The following is a 27853-nucleotide window of genomic DNA, read 5'->3' as shown; positions in this document are numbered from 1 at the left end:
TCGCCTGAAAATTCAGAGGTTGGCCCAGAGAGTCTCCACAGTCCCAGCTCCCAAAGGATCCTAATGCTCCGGAGACAGCTCCACGGACAAACGTCCTGAGGCAGGGGGAAGAGGAGACTCAGGATTCAGTCATTCCGTGACATCCCACGGCTGACCTTCCTTCCCATCTGGTCTGCGCACCTCATGGCAGTTTTCAGACCTTGCCAAGGAGCACCTGGGGTCTTGGAAGGAAATGTATTTCTCAGGCTCCCTGCTTAAAACCTCCAAACACCTGGGCACTGGACCATGAGCTGATCATCATCATCACTATTGTTATTATCATTTCTTAAAAAAATTCTTTTTGAGCTGATCGTTATTTAGCTCAGTTGAACTTGAGCTTGAAGGGTTCAGGAAACACTCTCCTTTTCATCAGTTTTATAGCTTGTATATCAGGTTTTCTTTGCTTGGTTCCGAGTGAGATAGAACTCGTTTCCTCTTTAAGTGCTGTGCTGGTTATATTCCCCCTAATTTATTTGTTTGGACCCAAGTCTCCACCAGCCTCTGTTCACGTTTCCTCTGGGTCTCCCTGGGGTTTCCCAGGTTTCAAATCTGTGGCCACCAAAAATGATTCTGAGAAATGCTGCCTGGGCACATCCATTTTTCTGCCTCATGGAGGACCCTCCAGGGCCCTGAAGGGGACTCAAGTGTCCCGAGCAGGTGTTCCGTGCAATGTCCCCGCAGAAGAACTGGCAGGGTCCCTGCAGGAGACACGAACCCCATCCTTCCGTGAGGGTGAGCCTTGTTCTTTTCCTGTGTCAGCATTTGGTCAGCTGTCGCCGGGCCATGTGGGGAAATTGAACTCTGGCCCCCTTTGTCTCTGCATTGTCCCGGTCAGAAGAAAAACTTCATCTGAAAAATAGGTGTGATGTAGTCCGTCAAGAGGAAGGGATAGATAGTATGAAGACACAAATAAGGGGTCAGGGCGGTGTCCTGACTGCCCCAGCCTATTCCTCACTTTGTCCCCCCAGGAAGAAAAGGCAAAGCCCCTGGAACAACTTTTTGGGTAGCTCGTTGGCCCAGGGAGAGGTGAGGAAATCGACAGAGGTACTAGAGGCAGTGACGATGGAATCCAAACTAGTTACGCAATACGACCAGCATGTTGGTTTTCCCAGGAGACGTGTTGTGAAATATGGACACGTTGCCGTCCCCAGCGATTCCTCTGTGTACCCCTATAAGAATCAGAACGCAAAAGGACAGACCTCTGACGCGGTCGCTGGAGCCCAATGTTATGTGCACCACCAGCCACCATGGCTCACGCTTCCGGCACGTCTGTTGTCCTCAGACGTGAGATCAGCACTAGGCCGGTGTTGGTTTGGGGACTTCACACATTCTCTCACTTAATCCCTTAGAACGTAGCTATTCTTTGCTTGGGTTTGAAGAGGGGTAGTTTTCTGGAGGTTGTTCTAGAAGACGCCAGTGGGGGCGTGGGAAACGAGAAAGGGAAGGAATCGCAGCCCCTAAGGGATGCTGCCTAACAGGCTACCGTCGTGGGCAAGTCTCGGGAGCTTGGGGGCCAGCATGGAGCACACCTTGGAATTACCCACCTGAAGAGTGTGGGGGCTGGAGTCTTTCCACCATTCTGTCCTGCCGTGTGTGGGGGCAGGGCAAGGCCCCTGGCGGAGAGATGTAGGTGCTGGAGGCCAGGCTGCTTCACGGAAATGGTAAGGGCTGAGGGAAAATGGGTGGGGCCCCCAAAGGTGGGCTTGGAGGTTGGCCTTCTCCTGTGACAGATGAGGAAGCTGAGACTCCATTGAAATAAGTTGCCGGAGGTCACTCCTACAGTAAATGTTAGAGCTGGGATTTGGATTTCTCGTCTGTCTGACCTCAGCAAGTCATTTTGTGCCCTCTTGGTTAGTGGTGATTTCTGTGTGTGTTTTGAAATTTCCAACTTAAATGAGACTTTAATAAGAGCCAGTCAACAACCCTCACAGAACAAGAGAGGGCGACTGAACTACCCAGACGTGAACGTTTTGGGTGTCGGTGCTCTCAAGAGCAGGCCCTGCCTGCCTTCCCCGTTGCTGGTGGCTCTGGTGTGATGCTTAGCAGGAAGATGGAAACCCACGTGAGCCAAGGAGGGCTACAGTGAGGCCAGGTGACTGTTCCACAAGTGTCCCTCATTCACAAGTGTGTGTGAGCTCTGGGCCTTCGGAGGTGTTGTCTGTGTCCCCCACCCCACCCCACCCCCCTGGGTGCTTGGGATCCTCACCATAGGACGTGGCCCCTGTGGCTCACTGGTCCCAGACGAGCTACGTGTGGAACGGACTTGAACTGAACCTACAGCCAGAGCCCAACTAGATGGCCAAACCCCAGCTGATCTGTAGGAGTGGGAGTGAGAAACGAATGCCTGTTATCTGTCACAGATTTTGTGGTTATTACGCAGTTTAAGCTGACACGGGGCTCATCTCGTGATCCCAGATTCCTCACACGACAGTGGATGTGGGATCAGCTCAGGCTTCCAGGATTACTCTTCCACTGTTCCTTGGCTTAATGGTGGCCAAATGGAGCCAGCCAAAAAATAAGCAAAATGGTGGTCCCTCTTCACCCCGTCCCTCTGCCTAATCCTTCTTTCCCATGGGCACACACACACTTCCGTGTCCTAACTCAACACTCCCCCAGGAGTGTTGGGGTATAAGAGCAGCCCCTAGAACAATGGGACCCTGAAGAGAATGTTTCTGTGGTGCTTGGTCCTGTGGAGGCAAGAGTGGTAAGTGCTCAGATTTCTCTAGAAGACTGGCTTGGCAGGATGGGGGATGCCGGCCACAGAGAACCCTGGCCTGGGCTCTGTTGACTTTGGGGATGTCCACCTCCCAGTTCTGTGGACTACTTTTGGTCTTAAAGTAACCACATTTTCTCTTAATGTGGAAAAACTCGGTGACTCAGGCTCTCTGGTCCAAGTGGGGGATCACGTTACAGCTAAGTACGGTACAACTAAAATATTTCACAATTTGACAGGACCTTTTGGATATCATCTCGACCAGCCTATCTTTATTGAGGTCTAGAGATGCGGTGTGGCTTGCTCCGGGCCAAGTTTTTCGTTCCCTCCCGTTATGCATGTGCCATGCAATGGAGAGGCCAAGTAGCCTGGTGGCTAAGAGCACAGACTCCGGACCCAGACTGCCAGGGTTCGAGTCCTAGCTCTGCCACATTGTTAATGTGCTGAGCTGTGCCTAAGCTACCTCAGGGGTCTGTGAAGAGGACGAAGTGAGTTAAAACTTGTAAGTTCTTAGAACAGTGCCCTGTGTGCGTGTCCACGTGAGCGTGCGCACTAAGCATATATGTGCTTGTAGTCTGTATTCCGTGCTAATGTACTATATGCTTGCTAGGCAAGTGTTTGTCAATCACTGTGGGGTTCCTGATTTGTCTGCTAGGAATAAAATCCACACAATCTTAAGTGCCTGATAAATCAAACCCAAGTGACCCAGTGCCAGCTGTCAAGTTCCCCATCCACAGGGGAAAACAGTGGAAACATGATGTTTCACAAGAGGGAGAGCCGTGCGGGGGAGAGAATCTCATGCCAGCGTAAATACTACAGGGCACCTCTCCCCAAGGGCCCAAGCCGCATCCCGGGTCTAAGTGGCCTTAAGACAGCTTATTTCAATTTGCAACTCCTGGAGGAATGGATACCCCCTTAGAGTCTGCACCCGACTGGGGCTCACGGAAGAAAGGAACGGTGGGAATCCAGTGTCGGTCGTGGCGGTGGGTGCTGGGAGGGGAGGAGGGGACCCGGCTGCTTCTGGGTGTGCATTTTGTGGGATAGCTGGAGGACCACTGAAGAGCGTAGGAAGCTGGGCTGGGGCCTGCTCTTCTGTGCCTCTGTGGCCTCACGCCTGTGGCTGGGCCCTCCGTGGGAATACATGCCGTGATGCCTCCCTGGCATTACTTCGGAAGGTTATTGTCAGGGGCTCATGAGAAATTTCAGAAGTGCTGAGAAAGACTACACATTGTTCTCTCGTTGTGGCCTTATTATGGGTCTCGCTGAGGGTCACCTGTGCTCTCTTCAGAATGTTGCAAGTTTGGTTTAATAGAGGAAAGCCTCGAAGTATGTGGGCCCCTGTCCAAACTGTCTCAAAACTTTTGAATTCTTAAAAAATCGGTCTTTGGCACAAAGACATTTTTCTCATGACTTTTCAGGTGCTTCCTGTTTCTGGGTGGGTGGGAAATGCTATCAGAATATCCTGTTTGGAACCAGGAAATGTAAAGGGAATGGGAAACAAAAATGAACTTAGGACACAAAGTAAACCAGTGGAGCATGCCGTTAAGTCAGCCGTTTAGTTTATGTTTGATACAAGAACAGCATCATTGCTACCATATGTTGTTTGGTTTTATCAGAACGTGTGGGAAAACGAGAGGTTCAGTGGGACGGTGAGGGGGGAAGCCAGTTGTAAACTGAAGAGAAAGCTCTGTGAAGCCTGGGACTGTGCACCAAGTCCTACTTGGGGGCTCCCAGAAGTTGAGTCAGTGCATGGAGACTATGAGGCACAGAGGTGTCTTTCATCGTTTGCCCTTGAGCCCACCGAGGCAAGAAGCCAGAGCTCGGCAGCAGTGGGGTCTGAACAAGTCCTCTTTTTACCGCGACAGAAAAAGCCTCACGAATATGGAAAAACCAGGGAGCAGCTCTGCTAAATTAACAAAAAGTGGTCCAGGTAAAACACTGATGAACAGGAGCAGGCAGAGCAACATTGGATATTAGACCCGGTTTCAGAATCGCTTGTCCCTGTGGTTGCACCCACAGCTCCTACTTTGGGTGACTTTGAGCCTCGGGACCCTCATCTGTAAAAATGGGGAGATTAATCCCTCCTGAAGAGGTATTTGAGATATATCAGGTGCCTAACATAGTTCGGAGCTCAGGGTGAACCCTCAGTAAGTATGATTTTTCTAATTAAGTGCTGTTACAGTATCCTTAAACCTTCCGAGAAGGTTTCTAGCCGATCCTGCTTTAATGACTAGATAATGAAGGCTGTAGAAAGTCGGATATTACAAAAATGATTTGAAGGCTCTATGGAAAGATTATAATTTCTTAAATATCTTTAAACATCCTGTTGGCACGATTTATTTGCTTGGTGAGATCTCTCCCCTCCCTCCCCCCCCCCCTTTTTTTTTCTTTTTGTTTTTGTAGATGCTCTCAAATTTAATTCATGCCCTGTTTAAACCTTCTCATGTTGGGAATTGTTAGGGTCTGAATTTATCAAATTTTACTGTGCTTTAAAATTGTCCCATTGATTCCCAAGATTTCTGTGCCACTTTCCTTCTTTCTTATCTGGGTGTGACTGGCCTTTTATTCCCAGCTGATTTGTATCTCTCAGGACGGTGCTTATTTCTAGAGGAGGAAATAGATCACCCATTCAGATGTGAAGTTTTTATCCCCCCCTGTCTAATGTTGAATGCTGTGGCTCTACAGGGGATAAAAATCAATCAAGGTCCATTTACAAATGAAAAGGGTTTGAGGTTTTGTCTTGTTCGGTTGTGTTTTTGTTTTGTTTTGGAGAGATCCCTAAAAGGCTAAGTTGATCCATTTAAAAATTCAAGAACAAGCCCCATACACTTTTATTAAATAAAGAACTCTACATTTACATAGGATTTTATGGTTTCTAAAGAGCTTTCATAAACATTATCTCATTTAAGTAAATACAGCAAATTTAAAAACAGATGTAGTTCTGTGTTATAGCCAGTCAAGGCGGAGAGGGACCCTGAGGAGGAGAGAGAGAGGGAGGGTGGCCAGAGGGAAACGCCAGGGCCAGAAGAAGAGACCAGCTCTGTGGCAGTGGCTCTTGGGGCTCAGGGAACCCCATCAAGATTTCCGTTTTGTGCCAAGAAATGTTACCACGGGCACAAATATATTCTGTGTTCCAAACATGTTTCCATGCATCGTGTGGAATCCTTGACTGCTCAGACCGCATCGTCTAACATTTCCTTCTGGAGGTCCAAATGTTAGGAATCTCCTCTCCTAAAATTGCAAATCTGTATGATGGGTATCCTGGGTTTTATTCCTCTCACAGAAACTAACAGTTTCAGAGTTACCTACCGGCTGCCAGGTATTGTGTTAGGTAATTAACACTTATGATCCTCCTGAGTAGTGACATCATTCTGGGGGTAAGTGTTCTTATCCCCATTACACAGATGAGAAAACAGGCTTGGGGAGGATGGTGAAGGTCACAGGCTCATTAAGCAGAGAAATGATTGTTGGCTTTTAAGTTTAGAGAAGGTTTCTTTGCACCACCTGTTCTGTTGGGGTGTTGGTTTTCTTTGTGACTACTGGGGTGCTGTGGCCCATCGCTCAGCAAAATCTCCTGTTATGTCATAATTTTATCCTGAATTTTTAGGACACTACGCTAGAGACTTCTCAAGCTACGTTGCAGTTGTAACTGTAGACGCAAACTATAGACAAGTTCCAGCAGGTGCAGGGGGCAGATGGGGCCCCTCAGCCTGATAACATGTACTGGGAGGCCCATCTGCTCTGCGTCCTAGATCTTTCCTTACTGTAAGCATTTGGTATCATGTCTGAACAGTGGTTTGTCCATGCGTCAGGGGTAGTCACTCCCTGAGTCTGTTAGCTTCGGTCATCATGTGAATTCTATTCTGTTCGGAGCTGGGACTCTCACTGAGATGTGACTGTCCCGTGTTCGGGGTCACTTTTTTTTGGAGGGACGAAAGCTAACACGGCGTGCGTTGTTGGTCATTTTGGGCTGCCGTAAGGAAAGTACCATAGACGCGGCAGCTGCAAACAACAGGCACCTATATCTCACTGTTCTGGAGGCTGGGAAGCCCAAGATCAAGGCCCTGGCTGATTGGGCATCTGGTGAGGACGCTCTTCTGTGTCCTCACGTGGTGGAGAGCAGAGAGACAAACTCCCTTAGGACTTTCGGGACTCACAAGAGGGCACCACGCCCATTTATGGGGGCTCTACCCTCATGACCTCACCTAATGCTGGTCACCTGCCGAGGCCCCATCACCTGATACCGTTGCATCAGGGATTAGGGTTTCAAGATATGAATTCTAGGGTGACACGAACACGTCGTCTGCGGCACACAGTACGTTGAGTGCAGGTATATGATTTTGTGCCTGTACAGTTGCTCGCTTCTGCTTCTGAAGTTGGCAAGATTGGTAGTGGATTCTGGGTGTGGAAGGAACTATTTCAGGGCTGCAAAACATTAAAACCTTTTCAGAATTTTTGCAAAAAGTACAAAACGTGACATTTACCATCGTAACCGTTTCTAAGTGTGCCGTCGGGGTATCGCATACGTGCGTTGTCGTGCAAACACCGCTGTCCATCTTGAGAACTTTGCCAGCGTCCCAGACTGGAACTCTGTCCCCACGAGACAACGCTCCATTGCTCCACCGCACCCCCTCGCCCCCCACCGCCGCCCCTGCGGGCCCTGACAACTGCCGTTCTCCTTCCTGTCTCCGTGAGTTTCACCACTTCAGACGCCTCATGGAAGTGCAATCATACAGTATTTGTCCTTTTGCGACTGGCTTATTTCACTTAACGTGATGTCCTCGGGGGCATCTGTATTGTAGCACGCATTAGAGTTTCCTTCCCTAAGACTTCATATTCCACTGAATGAATGCCAGTTTGTGTATCCATTCATCCATCGATGGAAAACTTTTTTTTTTTTTAAAGGATAAGAATTTTATCACTGCAGATGTGCTCTGTGAAGCATGATGGTGTGGGCGTTCAGGAGCCCTGCCCTTTCACCCTGACTCAGCCTAATTTGCTGTGTGCCTTGCAACAGACTCCTTGCCCTCTCTGAGCAATAGTGACTCCATCTGTAAAATAAACGGATAGGATTCGAATTATAGACACGCTCTAAAGATCTCTTCCCCTCTTAAAGCTTCTCTCTATTGTAAGTTTCTGGCTTTCTGTAGTTTGCCTTATAATGCCCACCATTGCTTAATTATTAAATATTTAAACACAAATTTTTTAATGTTTATTTATTTTTGAGAGAGAGACAGAGAGAGAGAGAGAGACAGATACGAGTGGGGGAGGGGCAGAGAGAGAGGGAGACGCAGAACGTGAAGCAGGCTCCAGGCTCTGAGCTGTCAGTGCAGAGCCCGACGCGGGGCTCGAACTCACAAACCGCAAGATCACAGTCCTTACTCATGTCATACATTGATGAGGCTGACCTGAGCTGAAGTCGGATGCTTGACCGACTGAGCCACCCAGGCGCCCCTAATTGTTAATTATTTTGATAAAATGGTTTCCTTTCTTCTCTAACCTAGCTATTTAGGTTATTTACTTTTTTTTTTTTCCACTTAGACTGTCATCCCTTGCAACTGAGGATAGTTTTGTCTTTTCAGTTTTACATGTTGAGCTGCCCTTCTTACTAGCAGAGATCTGTCTTCCCAAATTCATTGTCCTCTAAATTATAGCTGAATGATTAGTTGCTTGGTATTCACTCAGAAATTGAGCAAAAATTCAGAAATGACTTAAGACCAGAAGGCTATTTTTGTCTCTGTTTCATGGCTAAGTTCAGGAGCTATGGGAAAAATAATTTTAAAATCGACGCATTGCAAAGACTATCTTTGAGAGCCGAACCTTTCTGAAATAGGAAGAGAGATCAGAAGGAATTATATGTTACACTGCATGTAAATCTTGATCTTTCCATGGGCTGGTTTTATCCCACCAGCAATTGGGGAAGAGGTGCAGGAGGTGACCCCACCCAATTAAATTCTTGATCGAATTAAAATTCATTAGCGTAAGGTCCATGTATTGAGTCGTGGGTTGTGAACACTTGGAAACCACTATTTTTTTCCTCTCTGAATTGCCTTCTGTTTAGACAGGGCTTAGTAAACGCAGCAGCTCACCCAAGGAAAATACTACCGTTTTTAGAACGGAGGAGCCACACAAGTTAATGGATCAGCATGTGCCGCAGGCCAAGAAATTCAAACCCACCCACGGCAATCTGTTCCCACCTCCGCCGTGTGATTTCCGGGTCCCCTTGTTCAGCCACATCTTTGGCTTCTCGGATTCAGTCCCACTGGATTAAACGGTGTTAGGTTTGTTGTTGCATCCGTGGGCTGCTGTCATGCCAAGCCTGATTCCCCTCTGCTGCTTCAAGGTGGATAAATGTTTTGTTCCACGGCAGCAGGGGAGGGTACGGGCTTGTTGTAGCTCTCTGCCCGGCCACATCCTTGGGGCAGGTGGAGATTGTGTGGACATGGCCAGGAGTCGCCAATGTGGGGCCCACAGCCTGTGTTTGTGCAGGAGAAGTTCTTCTGGGGACACAGGCGTCTGGAGGTACGACCCCATCCTTCCAGCCTGCACTGCCTGGACTTCTCAGTGGAGGAAGGGATTGTGACCTGGGCGGGGGGTTTCTTGGGGACGCTGGGATGGGGCAGCCTCTTGTCTCCACGCCTACCGCCCTTTTCAAAGCTCTGTGGTATACAGGCTTTCCTGCCGTCTCGGGAACTGGATCTGAGCATTCTGTCCCTTTCCTCCTGAGGCCCCAAAGGGAACGGAATTGCCCGAGGTAGAATTAGCCAATCTAGGTTTAGAAAGCCCAGAAACATCGATCCTGTGGGTCCCTGCCCTGCTCCAATCCCAGCCACCACCACCACAATCCTTAGGCCTTTGGGGTTAGTGGTGGCCCGGGCGGGGGGCTCAGGATTCCTGGTGCCCAGAACACAACTCCTTTTGAAACGAGGCTGGGGCTGGTGGTCAGGGAGCCTGACCTATTGGAAGGCAGAGGTCAGGGCTGGCAGAGCAGTGGGGACAAAGGTCCAAAGCATGTAGGTTGGAGAGTTCCGGTGCTTCGTGGCTGGAGGAACGTGCTTGCCCCTCTTCTGTCTCCGCCTGGGCCTTGGGGCTGTGCACAGAGCCACTTGCCTGCGTGTTCCCTTAGCATACCAGCGCTGGCTCTTGCTCCTAACTGGCACAAGGCTGGTGTTGGGGACAGTGAGATGAACCAATTCATCTTGGTGTCGAATCAGCCGTGATAAACAAACGCATGCTGTGATGGGGAGGGGGTATGATTTACATACACCTCCAGGCTCACTTGGACAGAGAAGCTGTTCTGAGCAGGAGTTCTGGAAGGCTGTGGACCGCTCAGAATATGCAAGTGTCTGATCCGGTCACACCAGCTGATCCTTCCTAGACTTGAACTGCCGTGACTGCCTCTCCTCCCCGCAGACTATGTGTGGTGGGATGGGGTGGGGGTGGAAGCCTTAGGACTGGATCCTGTTCCAAGCTGAAGGGGTGAATCGGCGTTACAGAAGTTTCTGGGAGGTCAGCGCTCTGGGTACTAGTCAGGAGCCCCACGTGGTTTGATCCCCTGCTCTAGACCATCCCAAGAAGGCAGGTGTAGACCCTTGGGTCTCAGAAAGTCAAAGCCGGTGGGATCGTGCCTGTTTTCTGTGTGTCCCTGGCCCTCAGACCTCTGATGAGGCCGTCCCAGCTTGGGGAGCCTGGGGCTGGCCTTTACCGGTACCTCGATGCTGGCTCAGGACTTTTTTTGGGGCCGGGAGTGGGAGCACTGCTAGCTCCCGGAGTGGCCGTGGCTCCCTCAGGCGCCCTGCGTCCTGCTCCTGGCCTAGAGCTGACCAGCACAGTTTGGGGCTGAGATGGAGAAAGACACGTTTTCATATCTGCTATTTTTGGAGTCCCTGTTACAAAGGAGACCTTGAGACTATTTTCTTTGAAATGTCAAAGGTTCCTGTGCAGTCCTTACTCATGTCATACATTGACGAGGCTGAACCGATGTGTCCTGCTCTGTCCCTTCGTTCAGCTGGTGGGGTCTGAATTTTCTTCGGTTCATTTGCATGAGAGTTACATTTGGCTGTTTAACCCTCGGAGGCAGTGGGGGAGGATACGCTTTTTGCCGGACCTTCCAGATGTAATATAACTGTTTGTTCGGGTTGGGACATTTTGATCCTTCTTGCCATTATGCTATTTGATGTAGGATTTGGTATTAATTTTTATTATTTCTTGCCATCAGACAGTTTGATGCGTGATGTCTTTAGGACTTTGCATAAGCCCCACTTCCAGCCCTGGTGCAAGATTTTTGCAGAGAACAGGCGGGGTGCATTGTCCCTGGGTTGCTTGCTGACAGGCCTGTGAGTTCTCCTCGTAATAACAGAACAAGCTAGAGGAACTGATTTAGCCCTCTCAAGGAAGAGGAGTAACTCAATTGACATTCCGTTGTAATTTAGCAGTCGGTTAATGGCCACTTACTGGAAAATGTTACCAGGCTCTGCGGTGAGTGTTGTTAGAAACTGAACTACTCTGTATATTTCCCCAGGGTCCTTTTCCCCCTTCTCCTCTAGTGCACACTCGAGCTGCAGGAAGTGGCTTTTTGTTGCAATCATAGCTTCATTGTTCCTCTGGATTATTTATTTTGTTTCAAAATTAAGTATATTGCCTTTAATGGTAGCAGAGATGTGCCAAGAGCCCCGGGGTGACATGGGGATCACTGGGTTATTCCGTTGGGTAGCCCAGGCCTGCAGGTGCCCAGGGGCAGGCAGTCATGAACCTGTATCCGACAGTGTTGGTTTCACGTGTAATTAATCAGAGTCACCTGAGCAGAATGTCTCTCTCTCTCCGTGTCTTTACCCATGTAATTATTTCAGCCGGCTGGTCACTGTATGGGTTTTGAGTAATCACTCACTCCACAGAGCCTTTGATAGGCCACAGAGGTGAACAAATGGGAATCTTGGCTTTGCCATTTACTAGCTGTGTGGCCTTGAACAATTCACCTAACCTCTCTGAGCCTCAGGAGTTTTACCTATTTAACCGATGACAGTATGGGCTCCCAGGGATAAGAGACCAAGGCAATGGCGTGCGTGGACGCAGCTAACAGTGCCTAGAACGTGCGAAAACATCTTCCTTCCAACTGAAGAATAGAACATCAGCAACAGAATGCCCCCTTTGTCGGGTCAGAGTGTTGGGAACGGCGAGGGAACGGTAGAGGAAAAAGAACTTAACCGCTTGTGTTAATTTTGACCTGGAGAGAGCTTCCCCTTTTATGGAAGATACAGGGGTCAATGTATAGCGTCACCATACCCCATCAGTGATAGTGTAACCGAGTGCGGGGCAGGTCTGGTGGGGTCCCCTCTTCCTGCAGCCCCAGGCTCCGATGGCTAGTTTCTGGCTGGATGGCAAGAATCATATTGCCTCCAGCTCTGAGGAGGGGTTGTCTTCCAGGGGACTCCACACAGGGATGGCCACATCATTCCATTTCTGGCTCATGTGTTCAGCTCCTTTTCCTCCCAGGGCGCTCCATCCTGTCTGGAGTAAATGAAATAATCGTCACCCGCCTCCCACTTAATTACCACGGCTGCCGCTCCTCTCGCCCCTACATGCGTGCAGGAAGTCCGCTGGGGCGCTTGGGAGCCTCACGGCCCGATGGCACCAGAGCCTGGAGTTTTGAGGTCTGGTGGATTCCTGAGACTTTCCTTCCACACCCCGGCCTGGAAGGCATCCCTGGGCCCGGCCCACAGCGGTGCACGGGGAAGTGGCCAGCACGCTCAGCCGCTCCACACACGACCGGTACAGACTGACGAGGCTGTGGTTTGTTTCTTTCCTTCCTCCCCTCTAGAGTATAAGAAGAAGTACGGAGAGGAACACGGCTCCTGCCAGGCTGGGATAGCAGGCTTCTTCACCGAGGTGGGTGTCGGCCGCTGGGCATCTCTGCCCTCCTGCTGGTGGTGTTCATTTCCTGGCTGATGGTGGTCTTGGGAGCTTCTTGAGATGATGCCTCCAGTCGCATCCAGGGAAGCTTATGGAAACCGGCGGGGGCGCCTGCTGGCCAGAAGGCACCGGGGGAGGGTGGGCGGGCTCATCTGGAGGATACAGCTATTTGGACAGTTTCTCTAAGGAGTCCTCTTGACTCGGAGACCCATGGAAGGAATTGATTCACGGGAGTGCAGGTGGGATGATGCTCAGTCAAGTATGTGTCTTGTTGCTGGCAGTGAGGAGGATGTATTAAGCGTCACCTCCTATCATTCCTGTGTCCTAGGTGGAGAGATCGTAGGATTTTGTATGCAACTCAGCCAGCCCCTTTCCCAAATTGCAAAGGACCGTGCACTTGAATACTCATGTGCCTGTGTAGTGGTACCATGATCTTTGGCTGCTGGTACATCTTGAGGGACTGTTCTTAAGTGAGTCTTACCTACTTTGAGTGTCCCCTTCGCATCCGCCCCTCGTTTCTCAGGCATCATTTTGATTATGTGCCGTGTGCGAAGTTCCGTGTCAGGTCCTGTAAGTGGCCCAGTCATCCAGGTGGTTGTCCAGGCCCAAACGAAAGAGTACTTTTCATTTAGAATTCATCTGCACTCCTGTTATTTGAACCTCCAAAACATATCCCAAATGTGACCGTTTCAATTCCCCACCATCGTCACCCTCTGGAAAAGCCACGGTCGTCACCTGGAGATGTGCTGGTTTAATGCTTATTTATTAAAAAAAATTTTTTTTAAATCTTTATTTATTTTTGGGAGAGACAGAGCGTGAGCAGGGGAGGAACAGAGAGAGAAGGAGACACAGAAACCAAAGCAGGCTCCAGGCTCTGAGCTGTCAGCACAGAGCCTGATGCGGGGCTCGAACTCACGAACTGTGAGATCATGACTTGAGCCGAAGTTGGACGCTCAACCGACTGAGCCCCCCAGGCGCCCCTGAGATGCTCTGGTTTGAGCTCCCTGCATCTGCTTTTTTTTTTTTTTGTAGTAAAATATACATAACATGAAATTGACCATTTTGACCATTTTTAAAAAGTTTATATTGAGAGAGAGAGAGAGAGAGAGAGAGAGAGAGAGAGCGAGCCTGAGTGGGAGGAGGGGCAGAGAGAAGGGGAGAGAGAGAATCCCAAGCAGGCTCTGTGCTGTCCGTGCACAGCCCAACGTGGGCTCAGTCCCACTAAATAAACGGTGAAATCATGACCTGAGCCAAAATCAAGAGTCAGTGTTTAACTGATCGAGCCCCCCGGGTGACCCTATATTGACCATATTGAAGCAAACAATCCAGTGGTATTTACTGCATTCACAGTGTTGTGTAACCATGGCCTCTCTAGCTTGAGAACATTTCCATCACCTCAGTCTGCATCTGTTCTCAACTCCCACCCTGTGTTTTCTGCACAGCAGCCTGAGGAATCTTTCAAAATCGAGCCCTGTCAGGGGCACCTGGGTGGTTCAGTTGGTTGAGCGTCCGACTTCGGCTCGGGTCATGATCTCACGGTTTGTGAGTTCACGCCCCGCGTCGGGCTCTGTGCTGACAGCTCGGAGCCTGGAGCCTGCTTTGGATTCTGTGTCTCCCTCTCTCTCGGCCCCTAACCCGCTCGCATTCTGTCTCTGTCTCTCTCAAAAATAAACAAACATTAAAAAAATTTAAGGAAAAAAAAAAGATTTATCTCTCGCATTTGTTTTCGCAGACATTATATGCTGGAAACAAACTCCGTTGTTTTCCTAAACGTGTAGTTGCCTGTTGTCATATTGGTCTGCTGACCAGGTTTTCTCACCCCACTGGCTTGAAATCCTATCCTGCCATATGCCAGGCTCATACGCTTCCTCCATCTCTGTTGCACATTTAGATGGGGTAACTTCTGGGGCTGTCGCTCCTCCAGGAAGGTCTAGTAAAGTATGACTCAGCTCAGTAGGCAACAGGGAACCACTGTCAGCCCACGAGCAGGTCACGGACACCATGGATGGCAGTGCTGAGAGAGAAAGGCTGGGTGGGCTGGTGTGGCCAGGACTTTAAAAGTGGGAGGGCCTGGAGGGAGGCCGGGGCGGGGGTGGGGGTCTGTGATGGGGTCCAGCCACAAAACAACAGGGCGGGAATAAGAAGCGAGCGGAGCAATTGGAGAATATCAAGGCCGTATCAGTGGGCTGGATGGCCAGGGAACTGTGGTATAGACGAAGTATGTGTTGAGCCAGGGTTCTGGAGAACAGTAGTGCCCCCGTGGGAAGAAGGCTGTCTAGAGATGAATCACCGGAGGAGGTAAAGGGATGGGTGTGAGGTGATGGATGGGGCACTCAGAGGTGTTTTTGGAAGATGCTTGGATGCAGAGACCACAATCCCACCCGAGTTGGAAACTCGGATCTGGCCATTGCTAGTACCTCTGCGAGGGAGCTGGGTATGCTCAGCCTGGAACTGGGGATGGGGTGGGGGGAAGGATGCCTCCTTTAGCCTCCTTTAGCTACTAAAAAGTAGACTCATTACAGAAATGAGGGCTCATCAGAGCCGTTGGTGGAGAACTAAGGGAGAGAAGGAGTTCCCAGGGAGGGGGTGTCCTTATGGTCTCACCAGCCAGAAGGTCAGGGAAGGCAGGGCATCGGGGCCAGGCAGAAGGAGGTCTTGGTAGGAGGAGCGGGAAGGGCAGGGCCGGATGGGAACCCAGGTGCCTGTGCCGGCTGCTGGTGACCAGAGGAACGGGAGCACCTATGGGAACTCGAGGCTCTGGGAGCCACGGAGTCTCAGCGTGTGCCGGCTGGGCAAACAGCAGTGGGGCTGGAGGGCATGTGATGTGGGGTTGTGGGGCCAGGGAGTGGGAGGCTCAGCCCTCTGACCCGGCCACCGTCTCCTGGCTGCCCTGGGCTTTGCCTCCCTAAACACGAGGTCTTTGAACTCACGGCCTCTCTTGTTTCTGGAACTTCAGCTGTCGGAGGCCGTGCAGGAAATGTGGTTGAAAGGGTCAGGCAGGACTTGTCCCCTCGCCCGCCCTCCCGCTGACCTCGTCACTTGGGCTTGCTCTTGCTGTGGGCTCGGCTGTTCCTGCACAGGGCTGGCAACTGCTTCTGTGGCCTTCCGGATGTGGCCACGTTGCCCCCAAGGACGCTGGCCCGAGGCGCCTGCTTGGCCTGAAGGTCTGTGACCCAGGGGTTGCCAAAGCTGTCTCCGTTACGGATACCACGTGAGTTTTAGCCTGTTACTGAGGATAAGGGAGAGCTTCCTGGGACCTTTATTGTTGTAGCTCCGGAGGAGAGAGACAGATCCTTGTGAGTAGCTAGAGGAGACGTGGACCGGCCCACCCGTGCAGGAGCACTACCGCGGGAGCCTGGAGACATCTGGGTGAAGTCTGGGACACAGACTTCTGTTGCAGAGCCTGAGTGCCCATCTGCCCTGCCCCCACCTCTGCTCAGGCCAACTTACAGCTCACAGAGAAAAGCCCGTGGCACACCCCACGCCCCTGTACCTCTGGAGGTTCTGCTAACATGTGTACCTAGGGAAAAGGCCCTCACTGTTTACGGAAGGGATTCTACATGTAAGTCAGGCCGGGTGGCCTTTGCCTTGCAGAGAAACTTGCGTTTCTGTGCGCCATTTGCATGGGCTGTTTCTGGGTGGTGGGGGGCTAAGCGTTGAGGCCGTATCCTGGCGCTTGTGAACAGTGCCACAAGGGTGCAGGCCATCCCTGGTGACCAGGAGAACCGAATCCAGGGAGTTTCAGGAGGACAGTATCCTGCCTCTCCCCGTGGGTCTCAGGCTCAGCTTCAGGTTATCTAGTTTGAACCAAGGGAGAAGGAGGCATGAACACACAGAGGAGAGGCAAGATAGATAAGAGCTGTTGGTTTTAAAGGTTTTTGAGGAGATGGGGTGCCTGGGTGGCTCAGTCGGTTAAGCATCTGAGTTTGGCTCAGGTTATGATCTCATGGCTCATGGGTTCGAGCCCCGTGTCGGGCTCTGTGCTGACAGCTCGGAGCCTGGAGCCTGCTTTGTGTATCCCTCTCTCTCTTCCCCTCCCCTTCTCGTGCCTTCTCTCTCTCTCTCTCTCTCTCTCTCTCAAAAATGAATACAACATTAACAAAAAATAAAGGATTTTGAGGAGAGGGATTGCCTTCTTAGACTCTTTGTGACGTTTGTGAGAGGGTGGGTGCAGGGATATATTAGACATATAGTTCTGAGTCTTTAAGCTGGATTTATTTTATTTTATGTTTTAAATGTATATTTTTAAATGTTTATTTTGAGAGAGAGAGGGGAAGAGAGAATCCCAAGCAGGCTCTGTGCTGTCAGCGCAGAGCCCGGGGTGGAGCTCGAACCTACGAACTGTGAGATCGTGACCTGGGCCCCTGATTCCAAAATCAAGAGTCGGATGTTTAACTGAGCCACCCAGGGGCCCCGATGCTGGATTGATTTTAAATCATCAGAAAGCAACGTGTCTACCACCTGGTGCCCTAAAGAGCCCCACGGGGGTCTCTGGTGATGCTCAAGGCTTTGGCTTGGGAGGGGCTGCAGGTGGAGAAAGCTGTTATATGGTGTGTGCGATTGGCACCAGGGATACTGGTCCTTATGTTCTTCCGTGGCCCCTGTGTTGGGACACCGATTCCAATTTCCTTTCCGAGTTCAAGCCCAAGGAAAAAGGCTCTCCCCTCTGATGAACTGATCATTTGTCTAACACTCCTTTTAGAACTAGCACAGTCCCTGCACGGCACAGATGAGTACAGGGGGTGGGACTTAACAAAAGCACCACCACCTGTGTGTTTTCAGTGATGCGTTCTGAGTGTGGAAAGTGATATGCTTTTTTTTTTTTTTTTTTTTAATTTTTTAACGTTTCTTTTTGAGAGAGAGAGCATGAGCAGGGGAGGGGCAGAGAGAGAGGGAGGCACAGAATCGGAAGCAGGCTCCAGGCTCTGAGCTGTCAGCACACAGCGGACGTGGGGCTCGACCCCTCAGACTGAGAGATCATGACCTGAGCCAAAGGCAGACACTCAGCTGACTAAGCCACCCAGGCGCCCACAGTGTGGAGGCCAGCTCTGCAGAGGGGGGTCAACCTGGAAGGACGTTTCTGAAATAGGACAGCATGTGGGGGACCCTAAGGGCCAAAGGAGGGGTGGCCGTGTTTTGGGAGCAAGAGGCCTTGATGACATTGGAGTGTCTGGTCTCCAGTGTCTGCGTGGCCCTCTCCTTTGGTGTTTTTGTGCAGCTGAGGGGTTTCCGTTAAAGTTGTCTTCGAACCCTTTGGGATGGAATTTTTTTGTCTAAAGTATTTTGTCCGTTTCCGTGTCACCTTCCCCAGGGAAGGCCATACAAAGGGACTTTGTTGGTCTGTGTCTCTAGCAGAAGCTTCCATATGTAATCGCAGGTGCTTCATATTGTTGGAGGAAAAACTCATGATTTTGTTAGGAAAATAACTTTTATTGATTCTTAGTGCAGTGTAGCTACTTTGGAAAATATAATCAAGAGACGGTGTTCCCCGTTGGGGAAGGGAGGAAGGGAGGAAGGAAGGGAGGGAGGAAAGAAGGAAGGAAGGAAGGAAGGAAGGGAGGGAGGGGGGAAGGGAGGAAGGGAGGAAGGGAGGAAGGGAGGAAGAGAGGAAGAGAGGAAGGAAGGGAGGGAGGGGGGAAGAAAGGAAGGGGGGAAGGAAGGAAGGGAGGAAGGGAGGAAGGAAGGAAAGAAGGAAGGAAGGAAGGAAGGGAGGGAGGGAGGGGGGAAGGAAGGAAGGGAGGGAGGGGGGAAGGAAGGGAGGGAGGGGGAAGGAAGGAAGGAAGGAAGGGAGGGAGGGGGGAAGGAAGGAAGGAAGGAAGGGAGGGAGGGAGGGGGGAAGGAAGAGAGGGAGGAAGGCAGGCCTCAGCCAGGGTCATCCAGTGGACACAAGGCTGTAGTGGGCACCACCCTGCCTACAGCGGCCACACTGTGTGCTCCATTTGGAACACAGTGGGCGTTTGGGGAGGGGACTTCCTTGTCAGTGTCCAGTCATTGTTCTAGAATTTTGAAAAACAAAATAAATTTTAGGGATGAGAGAGAGATGTAAAGAGAGAGATGGGGTGCCTGGGGGGCTCACTTGGTTAAACGTCTGGCTTCAACTCAGGTGATGATCTCATAGTTCACTGAGTTTAAGCCCCACGTTGGGCTCTGTACGGACAGGGGTGGGGCCGGCTTCAGATCCTCTCTCTCTCTGCCCCTTCCCTACTTGCGTGCTCTCTCTCTCTCTCTCTCTCTCTCTCTCTCTCTCAAAATAAATAAATAAACTTAAAAAAAAAAAGTGCCAGAAGAAGGGAGGGATTCCTGTAATCCTTATCACCCAGTGGAAAAAACCATAAACGTTTGGGACTTATGCTGCTTGTCTTTGTTTTTTCTGTCTTGCTCCTGTATGCATCTTTTTTCCTTTTATAAAACATGATCATTGACTGTATATTGTGTGGCCTGTCCTTATTAACTTAGCACTTTGTGATTCTGTCTCAGTGCTATCAGATCTGCAGTATTTTTATAGCTGCAGGATTCTGTTGAATTGGATGTGCCATGATTTAGAATCCCCGCTGTTCGACATGTAGGTCATGTCCAACTTTCTTTAGCACAGTGATGATGCCTGTTCTTGTGGGTAAAACCATGCTTTGTCCACGCTGACCCCCCTAGGTAGGTACATCACTTGGGAGCACTTGGAATGCTCATCAGCATTGCTCATTGGGTGGTTTTGTAGCACAAACCTGCTCTCGGCCCCGTTGAGGGCGCAGGGCCATTTGCCCCCACTCCAAACGCTGGGGACGGCTGTGTCTCTGTGTTTCTGGGTCTGTTTTTTTTTTTTTTAAGTTTATTTTGAGAGAATGAGAGATAGAGCATGAGCAGGGGAGGGACAGAGAGAGAGAGAGAGAGAGAGAGAGAGAGAGCGAGAATCCCAAGCAGGCTCCACACTGTCAGCACACAGCCCGACGCAGGGCTTGAACTCACAAACCGTGAGATCGCGACCTGAGCCGAAACCAAGAGTCAGACGCCTAACCGCCGAGGTGCCCCCCGGGTCTGTTTTTAATAGCAGTGCTGTCTCCTGCTGTCTCGAGTCCCCGTCCTTCCCTTAACCTCTCTGCCCTTGTACTTCTGTTGTGAGTTCGCAGTGGGTCACAGCAGCCACAAATGCGAGCTTCAGAGCCCTTCCTGGGAAGAGCGTCCTGAGCGAGGACGTGGGGATCTCCACGGTGTGCACAGAGATGCTTCTGGTCACTTGTTTTCTCCTCGCTCTGCGTGGGGGAGGTGGGGTCGGAGGCCAGGATGCTGAGGGGGGTGCTGTCTTTTCACGAGCTCTGTTTCCTGGAATTCTGTGATTTATAAGGATGTGCACTGATGCCATCTCCTCGTTTGATGCAGGCGTAAAGGTGAGGGGATGTGCGTGAGCCCACCCGTGGGTGGGCTAGGGACCTGGTACGTGAGTCACTCTGTCGTCACCTCGCTGCGTTCTCCCCGTCGGTATCCCTGCCGACCCTGGGTGTTTGGTGGATCCCGTCATGCCAGGGGACCCGCTGAAGTCATTTTTATTGCTCAGCGGAAGAAAGTCCGGGGTGCGAGGCGTCTTTCGTGGAGTTCTTCGCTGCGGCTGTGGTTCTCCCTGCTCTCACCTGCACTCCCTCTTCTGCTTCCTTCCGCGTTCACCTCTGGGTCTCTCTTTGGCAGGAGCTGGTGGTGATGGGTGCCCCGGGGTCATTTTATTGGGCCGGGACGGTCAAGGTGCTGAACCTTACGGACAACACCTATTTCAAGCTGAACGACGAAGCGATCATGAACAGGCGGTACACGTACCTGGGTGAGTAGCTCAGGGTCGTGGACAGGTGAGAAGGGGAAACGGGAGCGATTCTCGCCAAGCTCACACACTGTTGCTTTACGGGGGGAAAGAAGGGTTTATTGGCTTTTACGGGTATTGTTCCAATTCGGTCCACTTTCCCTCCGGGCACCTCATGTGGAGCCTCACACCCAGCAGGGAGAGAACAAAGGAGGGCTCTGGATTGAAACCGTGATCATGTTGCAGAGCTGGAGGCAGACATTTTATTTTCTTGTTTGAGCCGTTCCTCAAGTTCAGATACAACATGAGTGCAATAGAATCCTGGTTTTCCACGGCGTTCCTTTGGGTGCAGCCTCCGCCTCCCGGTCTCAACAGCAGTTGCAAATAGAAATGATAAGAAGCAATAATTAACATGATGGATGGCAGGGTAATGCCGAAGGTGAACCACAGGCTCAGAAGATTTCTCTTCTGTTCTCAGCTCTTTTAACCTTCTAGAAAGAAGACAGATACAACCAAGAGATAGGCTGTCTTTGTGGGTGCAAAGATTTTATGTGGCTCTTTTCCTTAGTTCATGCCCTGAATGCTATCATTCTGGATATTATTTTCTCTTTTTTTAAAAAAAAAAATATTTATTTAGAGAGAGTGCAAGCAGGGGAGGGGCATAGAGAGAGAGAGAGAATCCCAAGCAGGCTCTATGCTGTCAGCACAGAGCCCAACACGGAGCTCAGTCTCATGAAGCAAGAGATCATGACCTGAGATGAAATCAAGAGCTGGATGCTTAACTGACTGAGCCATCCAGGTATTCCTGGATACTATTTCTTTGAATTCCTGAGACAACCATACGAGGCAACTATTATTACCCACGTTTTGTAGGCAGAGAAACCGAGGTACAGAAAAGTATGCAACTTGCTAAGATCACGTGGCTTGTAAAGAGTGGAGTGGGGGGCTTAAACCTGTGGTTTCAGAGCCCAGAGTCCCAAGGCAGAACTGCCTCCTGGGCTGTGGAGACAGCACTGACCACTGGTATGGACCCCTCACTCGGCTGGGAGCACCTTGGAGGTAGGGAGTTGGTCTGACGTTTCCAGGACTTGATAGAGTGCTTGGTACACAGCAGGGAGTCCCAGCGTATGTTTGGTAGATTGGAGAGTGGAGAGAAGGCAGCAGAGAGCTTGGTTTGGGTTTGGCTTTAGGGTCTGGGATAGGTCCTTTGAACTTGAGGGCCCATGGCTTCTCCCTGTGTACCAGAGACCCTTGTTGCTGAAAGGCTTTCAAGGGTCACTTGAGGCTTTGCGATCACGCATAATACTCTTAGGTAATGTGGTCAGGCCACATGGTCAATAAGGATTGGTCACAATAGGGTATCATCACAAAATCCAAATGGCCTGTGATCACAGCATTAGGGTATAAATGTGAGGACAAGGTTTGGGAATATATGCTAGCTAGAGAATTTTCAGCCTGCTTGTGAAGCAGGAGACATTTAGACTAAGCTCAGACAAATTTTGCCTTTGTTTCTAGGCTCCTTTTGCATCCAAACTCTTCCCCCATCCATCCACCCACCCACCCACTGTCAGCTTCTTTCTGCCTTCTCTTAGGAGGGAGGGTGGCATAGTGGTTACCGGCAAGGGCTTTCGAGATGCACAGATTGGATTTGAATCTTGCCATGTTATCTTGGGCATGTTACTGAACCACATTTAGTCTCAGTGCCTACCTCTGTAAAAGGGTAGGCACTGAGACTAAATGTGGTTCAGTAACATATCATACCTTCCTCATAGAACTGTGTCATTAAAAGATGCTGGCGTCCAAAGACATGCATAGGAATGTTCACAGCAGCTTTATTTGGAGTAAAGCGGGAACAACTGGAAACAGCCCAGGTGCCCAGCAGCGGGAGAATAAAGGTGTTATGACCTATTCATACGGTGGACCATTGCTCGACAATAAAAAGAAACGACTCTTACACTCAGTATGGATGAATGTCACAGGTGTGATGTTAAGTGAGCTTCTAGAACACGTAAACCTAATATATAGTGATAGGAATCCAAATGGCGTCTGCCTGAGGGAGGGCATTGACTTGAGAGGGTAGGAGGGAACCTTCTGGTTAGAGTTCTATGCTTCTGTTCACTCCGGGTGGTGGTCACATGGCTGTGTACATGGGGCCACTTTCAATGAGTTCTCCACTTCAGGTGTATGCGCTTCACTGTATGAAACTCCTATCTCAAAAAGGAAAAGACAGGGGTGCCTGGGTGGCTCTGTTGGTTAAGCATCCGACTCTTGGTTTCAGCTAAGATCACGATCTCACAGTTCATGAGCTCGAGCCCCACGTTGGGCTCTGCACTGGCAGTGTGGAGCCTACTTGGGATTTCTTTCTCCCTCTCTTTCTGCCCCTTCCTGGCTTGTGCTTTCTCTCTCTCTCTCTCTCTCAAAAATACATACAAACATTTTTAAAAGAAAGAGAAAAGCAGGTATAAAGTTTTTAGCACAGTACCTGCTTTAAAGAGGACCCTCAGAAAACACTCTTTCCTGCCCCTGATGTCTTGGGGAACATGACTTTTTGTGAGATGAGCCATTTCAATGTGAGAAGACTGACAGCTGTTTGTTCCCTGGTGGCTTATGTTCCAAAAATAGCTGGGTCGTAACTGTCCAGATTTAAGGGATGCTTGAGACCCTTTTTTCTCTGCTGGCTCTTTTTCTCCTCTGCCCTGTCTCATCCTCTCCTTGGTTAATGTCCGCCCTTTGCAGGCTACGCAGTGACTGCCGGCTCCTTCTCTCGCCCGTCCACTACCGACGTGGTGGGAGGTGCCCCCCAGGACGAAGGCGTCGGGAAGGTGAGGAGAAAAGTCTGCGCGAGAGCGTGGGCCCAGACCTGAGGGGGAAGCGTGCTGCCCCTGTCGTAGAGGTTTGTCACTTACTCGGTCCGAATGCCCTGCTGGATGGCTGGCAGGTAAAGGGTGACATCGTGAGTCTCCTGTCGGCCTCCTTCCAACCGCTTTTGCGAGTGTGCCTTGAAAGCTGAATCGGAGAGTGACCGCTGCTCCCAGACCTCGCCCTTCCCGGCCCCTTCTCATCTCGGCTGCGTTCTGCAGCTGACTACGTGTGTGTGAGACTGTCGAGACCAACCGTTGGCACCGTGGCATCCTCCAAGTGAATGGCGTCCAGCGCCCTCCAGCTTCAAACTGTCCACTCTGCCAGGCTCTTTCCAATCTTGGCTTTGACTTAATAGAGCCAAGTCTAGTCCTGGGTATCTTTGGGACTTTACTTATCTTGGGGCCTAGGGTTGCGTATTTATTTCCCTGGTGTTTTTTTTGTTTTGTTTTGTTTTTAATGTTTATTTCTGAGACAGAGAGAGACAGAGCACGAGTGGGGGAGGGGCAGAGAGAGAGGGAGACACAGAATCCGAAGCAGGCTCCGGGCTCCGAGCCGTCAGCACAGAGCCCAGCGCAGGGCTCGAACCCACGAACCACGAGATAGTGACCTGAACTGAAGTCAACACTCAACCGACAGCCACCGAGGCGGCCTGTTTCCCTAGTGTTCTAGAGCCAAGACTGGTTCAGCCCAAAGGCTGGACCGGGAGTATGTGGGTCACTTTTCCTAAAGGATTTGCCCGGAGTATAGGAAAGACCTAGACTGGATCCAGGGCTGTCTGAGTCGCTTTGGGAAGCATGGCCTCAGGGGAGCTGAGAATACGAACAACCATGCTTGCTGATTCTTTAGCTCTAGGGTATGGGAAATCTACGTCCAGTAGGTCTATATGAGTCTGGAACCTGCGTTTTTAACAAACTACATTGGGTTCTCTGATAGAAAAGTCTGAACAAAGGAATGATCTTTGGACCTGAGCCCATGGGGTGGACCTAGAATAGAGTCTGGCCATATGTCCGGGGCTCAGAGAAGTGGGGTCTGGGTTCTAGAGAGGCCCAGATGGGCCAGAACCACTCTTAATTGGAGCCTTGAGCCAGCAGGTCAGTGTGGTCAGCTGACTGGGCTTCACTGATGCATGAGGGTCATTTCCCTGCATGCTCCTGGGCAGGAGTTAGGAGCCTCAGCCCTCATTTCTGGAAGTGTCCCTCCCTCCCTACTAACAGTGATGCCGGGGAGAAAGGATCTTTGAAAATGAAACCAGATAAAATGTTAGGGCACTGAGCAGGGGGAGTCGTGCAAGAAGGAAGCAGATCCTTTAAGATCACATGATTCTTCTATGTGGTAGAGTGAAGAAGCACCAAGAACTGTCCCCACGCTGCTAATGTCCTTCAGGAAAGAAGCTGTGTGCGTGTGACCAGGCATGTCTGTCATGTTGGCAAAAATGCTTACCTCCTGGTTCGCAGCCATGCGGATGCCTCAGTGCATCCTTTTCTCTACAGTTACAAGGACTTTTATCTAATTGCATTTCAGGCTTGTGATAGCCTTAAGATAGTCAAGTCTTAGGACGAGAACCGTATTTGTAACTGATAGAGCCAGACAGAGAGAATCTTGTATTCTGTTAACAAAAAAAGAACCTGAAAATGCTTCTTTCAGTTGGATCATGTGAGAGTTGCTGGGGAAATTGGGCGTAGTTGATAAAGTTGCTGACTGTCCCATTCCCAGGGACACTAGAACAGACCTCTGGTCTGCAGGATTTTGGTGGTTGATCATTTCTGGGGTCAAGGGCACAAGCACATTCTCACTAAGGCGGTGGCTGCTTACGCCACAGGAGGGTCCCTGACCCTAGTTCTCAAGGGACACTGCTCCCGTAAGATGCACCTTGAGAAAGAACTTCCATAGTCCTGTCACTCGGGAAGTTCCATATCAGTGATCCTCTTTGTGGTGGAGATGCATGGTATTAATGTGCACACTAAAGGCTCTCAAAGTCCTGCAGCGGAGGCATTGATTTAAAGTTTAATTCCTTTTTTATAAGAAAATTTTTTTTAATGTCTATTTATTTTTGAGAAACAGACAGACCATGGGTGAGGAGGGGCAGAGAGAGGGAGACACAGAATCCGAAGCAGGCTCCAGGCTCTGAGCTGTCAGCACAGAGCCTGATGTGGGGCTCGAACCCAACTGAGCCACCCAGGCGCCCCTAATGTTTAATTCCTATTTACCCGAGCAGATCTCCCGGCTCTGGTGTTCTATGGAATCACTTTGGAAAACTGCTTTGTCTAAAATTCTCCCTTCCACCCCTCTGTCTTTCAATGCTGTACCTGTGACAGCTCTAACTCCTAGGAAGGAAAGAAATATTTCAAGGAAGAAAATCACTTTATGTAAGAGGTGAATTGTTGACTAGTAATTCGCAAGGTCCTCGGGACTTACTGTGCATGGCTTCCGTAAACGATGTGGTCCAGGAGCAGAGGAGGTGAATTCTGCCCAGGATTGAAGGACACTCTTTTCGCAGAGTTGGTAAAACGCAAGGCCCGCTGACTTCCTCGTTATCAGCCAACTGAAGCTTGTGATGCCTTGTGCCTGGTTGGCCATTTAAGTAGGACTCTCAGGAGGGTGCTGATAAGTACCTTTGGTCATCGTTTCCATCTTAACCAATTTTTTTTTTCATTCCTTAGGTTTATATTTTTAGAGCTGATCAAAGATCGGGCACCTTGATTAAGATTTTTCAGGCATCAGGTAAAAAGGTGAGGCTCTTGGTACTAGTGTCGTCTTTTTGCTTGTGAGATGTCATCATGTGGGAAATCAGTTCACTTTCTAGAAAAGTGGTGGAAGGCCCTATCCACGCCCTAAGTCAGTATGGTGGCTCCACGTGCAATTGCCTTTATGACCTCGGCACCGTGTGTAACCTGCAGATTGTGGAATTCGTGCTTGTTGCAGGAGACAGGTAGCAAGGTGAGTTTGCACACGACCAAGTTACGTCACAGAGTTTTAAAAGGGTTTTCATAGTCTAGACAGGCATCAGAACTACTGCTCGCTCTGTCTCTGCCTTTTTCTACCTCTCTGCCCCTTCATCCGCCTGTCTCTTCTATGCCTACACGCTCCACACCCCAGAGAGCTCAGACGCAGTTGACTCTGAAGTGGCATGTGGAGCTGAACACATCTGTCACCCAGTTTTCAGGATCCACCTGTGCCTCTGCACCTGCTGCCTCCGACCCCCACTCCCAACCACCGCCTGCTGCCTGTGCCCAGGGCAGGCCCAGTTAATGCCGGTCATCCTGGCGTCATTAACAGCCTATAACTGTGCCCCCCTCCTTCTCAAAAACCTCCCGGTGCAGATGACAACTTACCTGGTCACCCATCTGTGACTGGTCACGGTCAGGTTTGTGGCCACAGATTTCAGAGTGGGCGGTGAGAGAGGTAAACATTTGAGAAGCCCCTTGTGCACACATCCCGAGGACTTTATGACGTGGGGTCCCAGGAGAGACTGGCCTTCGTGTCTGCTTGGATGTCCTGATGATGTGTTGGGGCTCCCTGGGAGGGGACTGAAGGGCTCCATGGCCGTGTCACCTGTCATTTTCGTGAGGGCTCTTCTTGCCCTCACTTTCACCACTCTGGCTTTAGGGCCTTCCCTTTCTGCCTCTCCCTCTCCTTCCCACTTCTCTGGTTTCTACCTTGATCCCCACTGTCCACTTCCTGATTTTGAAAAAGACCATTACTCTCTTTATATGTTCTATTCTGCTTTTTTGCCAGAAGAAACCAGGAATTCTAGTCTGACTTCTCCGTTATTTCAGAGGGAAAGGACATGACCGCAGGCTTTCAAGGGATGTCTGTAGCTCTTTACCCCTGCGTCCAGAGTCACAAACATAGGGGGAGGGTTCCGACTCAGTCCACCACTGGTCCACTTCTGCTTTTGTTCGTCCAGAATTCGGTCAGGCAACCCTATCTCTTGACCTCATCGTAAGAAAAAAAAAAAAACCCAAATTCCGGTTTTTATTGGTTGACATCCTTCGTATTGTGCTCCTAAGAAATCACCAATATGTGCTCAATCCAGGTGTTAATTTAGACACATGTTTGCGCATTTCCGGACTGCTGGGAGAGCTCTGATCAAGGAACACCTACCCCAAAGCATACCACTGCCATATAGGAGTTTTACTGAGTTAACGGGGTATCTGAAGTGTTTGTATGTCAAAACTTAGGAAAATTCACGTACAGGGATTTCTGATTGAACATTGACGAAGATGCCAAGTTAAATAGCCCATTGGAATGAGACTAACTGTTCCCCTGGGGCTCAACCAGGGCGAACAGCCAGGTCCTCCGGGCCTTTCCAGCTTGTTTGTTTGTTTGTTTGTTTTACTAAAGTCCAGATAGAGTGATTGGCAAAGCCACGGAATTGGAGCCGGCCGCTTGGTCTCTGCCTGACTCTGAGTTCTCCCCACACCCTTCTCCTTGGGGAATGGCTGGTCGCAGGGTGGGGTGGGCCTCAGCGTGTGACTGGGGAAGGGCCCCTGTCCCAGAGTTCACTGCAGGAAGTAGACCGGGGTGCCTTCCGCTGCTCACATTCCCAG

General features: G+C 50.4%; 1 protein-coding gene across 4 annotated transcripts in view; it reads left to right on the top strand.

Annotated features, from left to right (window-relative positions):
• Positions 1–27853, top strand: part of ITGA9 (integrin subunit alpha 9) — a 361953-nt gene that overhangs the window by 28925 nt on the left and 305175 nt on the right. For all 4 annotated transcript variants that reach the window (XM_043595760.1, XM_043595758.1, XM_043595761.1 and 1 more), the window contains exons 5-8: positions 12570–12637; positions 20336–20465; positions 23178–23263; positions 25964–26032. In XM_043595760.1, coding sequence (XP_043451695.1) covers positions 12570–12637; positions 20336–20465; positions 23178–23263; positions 25964–26032 — 353 coding nt within the window. The remainder of the gene's footprint in view (positions 1–12569; positions 12638–20335; positions 20466–23177; positions 23264–25963; positions 26033–27853) is intronic.

Source organism: Prionailurus bengalensis, chromosome C2, assembly GCF_016509475.1.
Source record: "Prionailurus bengalensis isolate Pbe53 chromosome C2, Fcat_Pben_1.1_paternal_pri, whole genome shotgun sequence".
In the NCBI taxonomy this organism is placed as follows: Eukaryota; Metazoa; Chordata; class Mammalia; order Carnivora; family Felidae; genus Prionailurus; species Prionailurus bengalensis.
The sequence above is the reverse complement of the archived record's forward strand: the minus strand, read 5'-3'. Positions and strand labels throughout refer to the sequence as shown.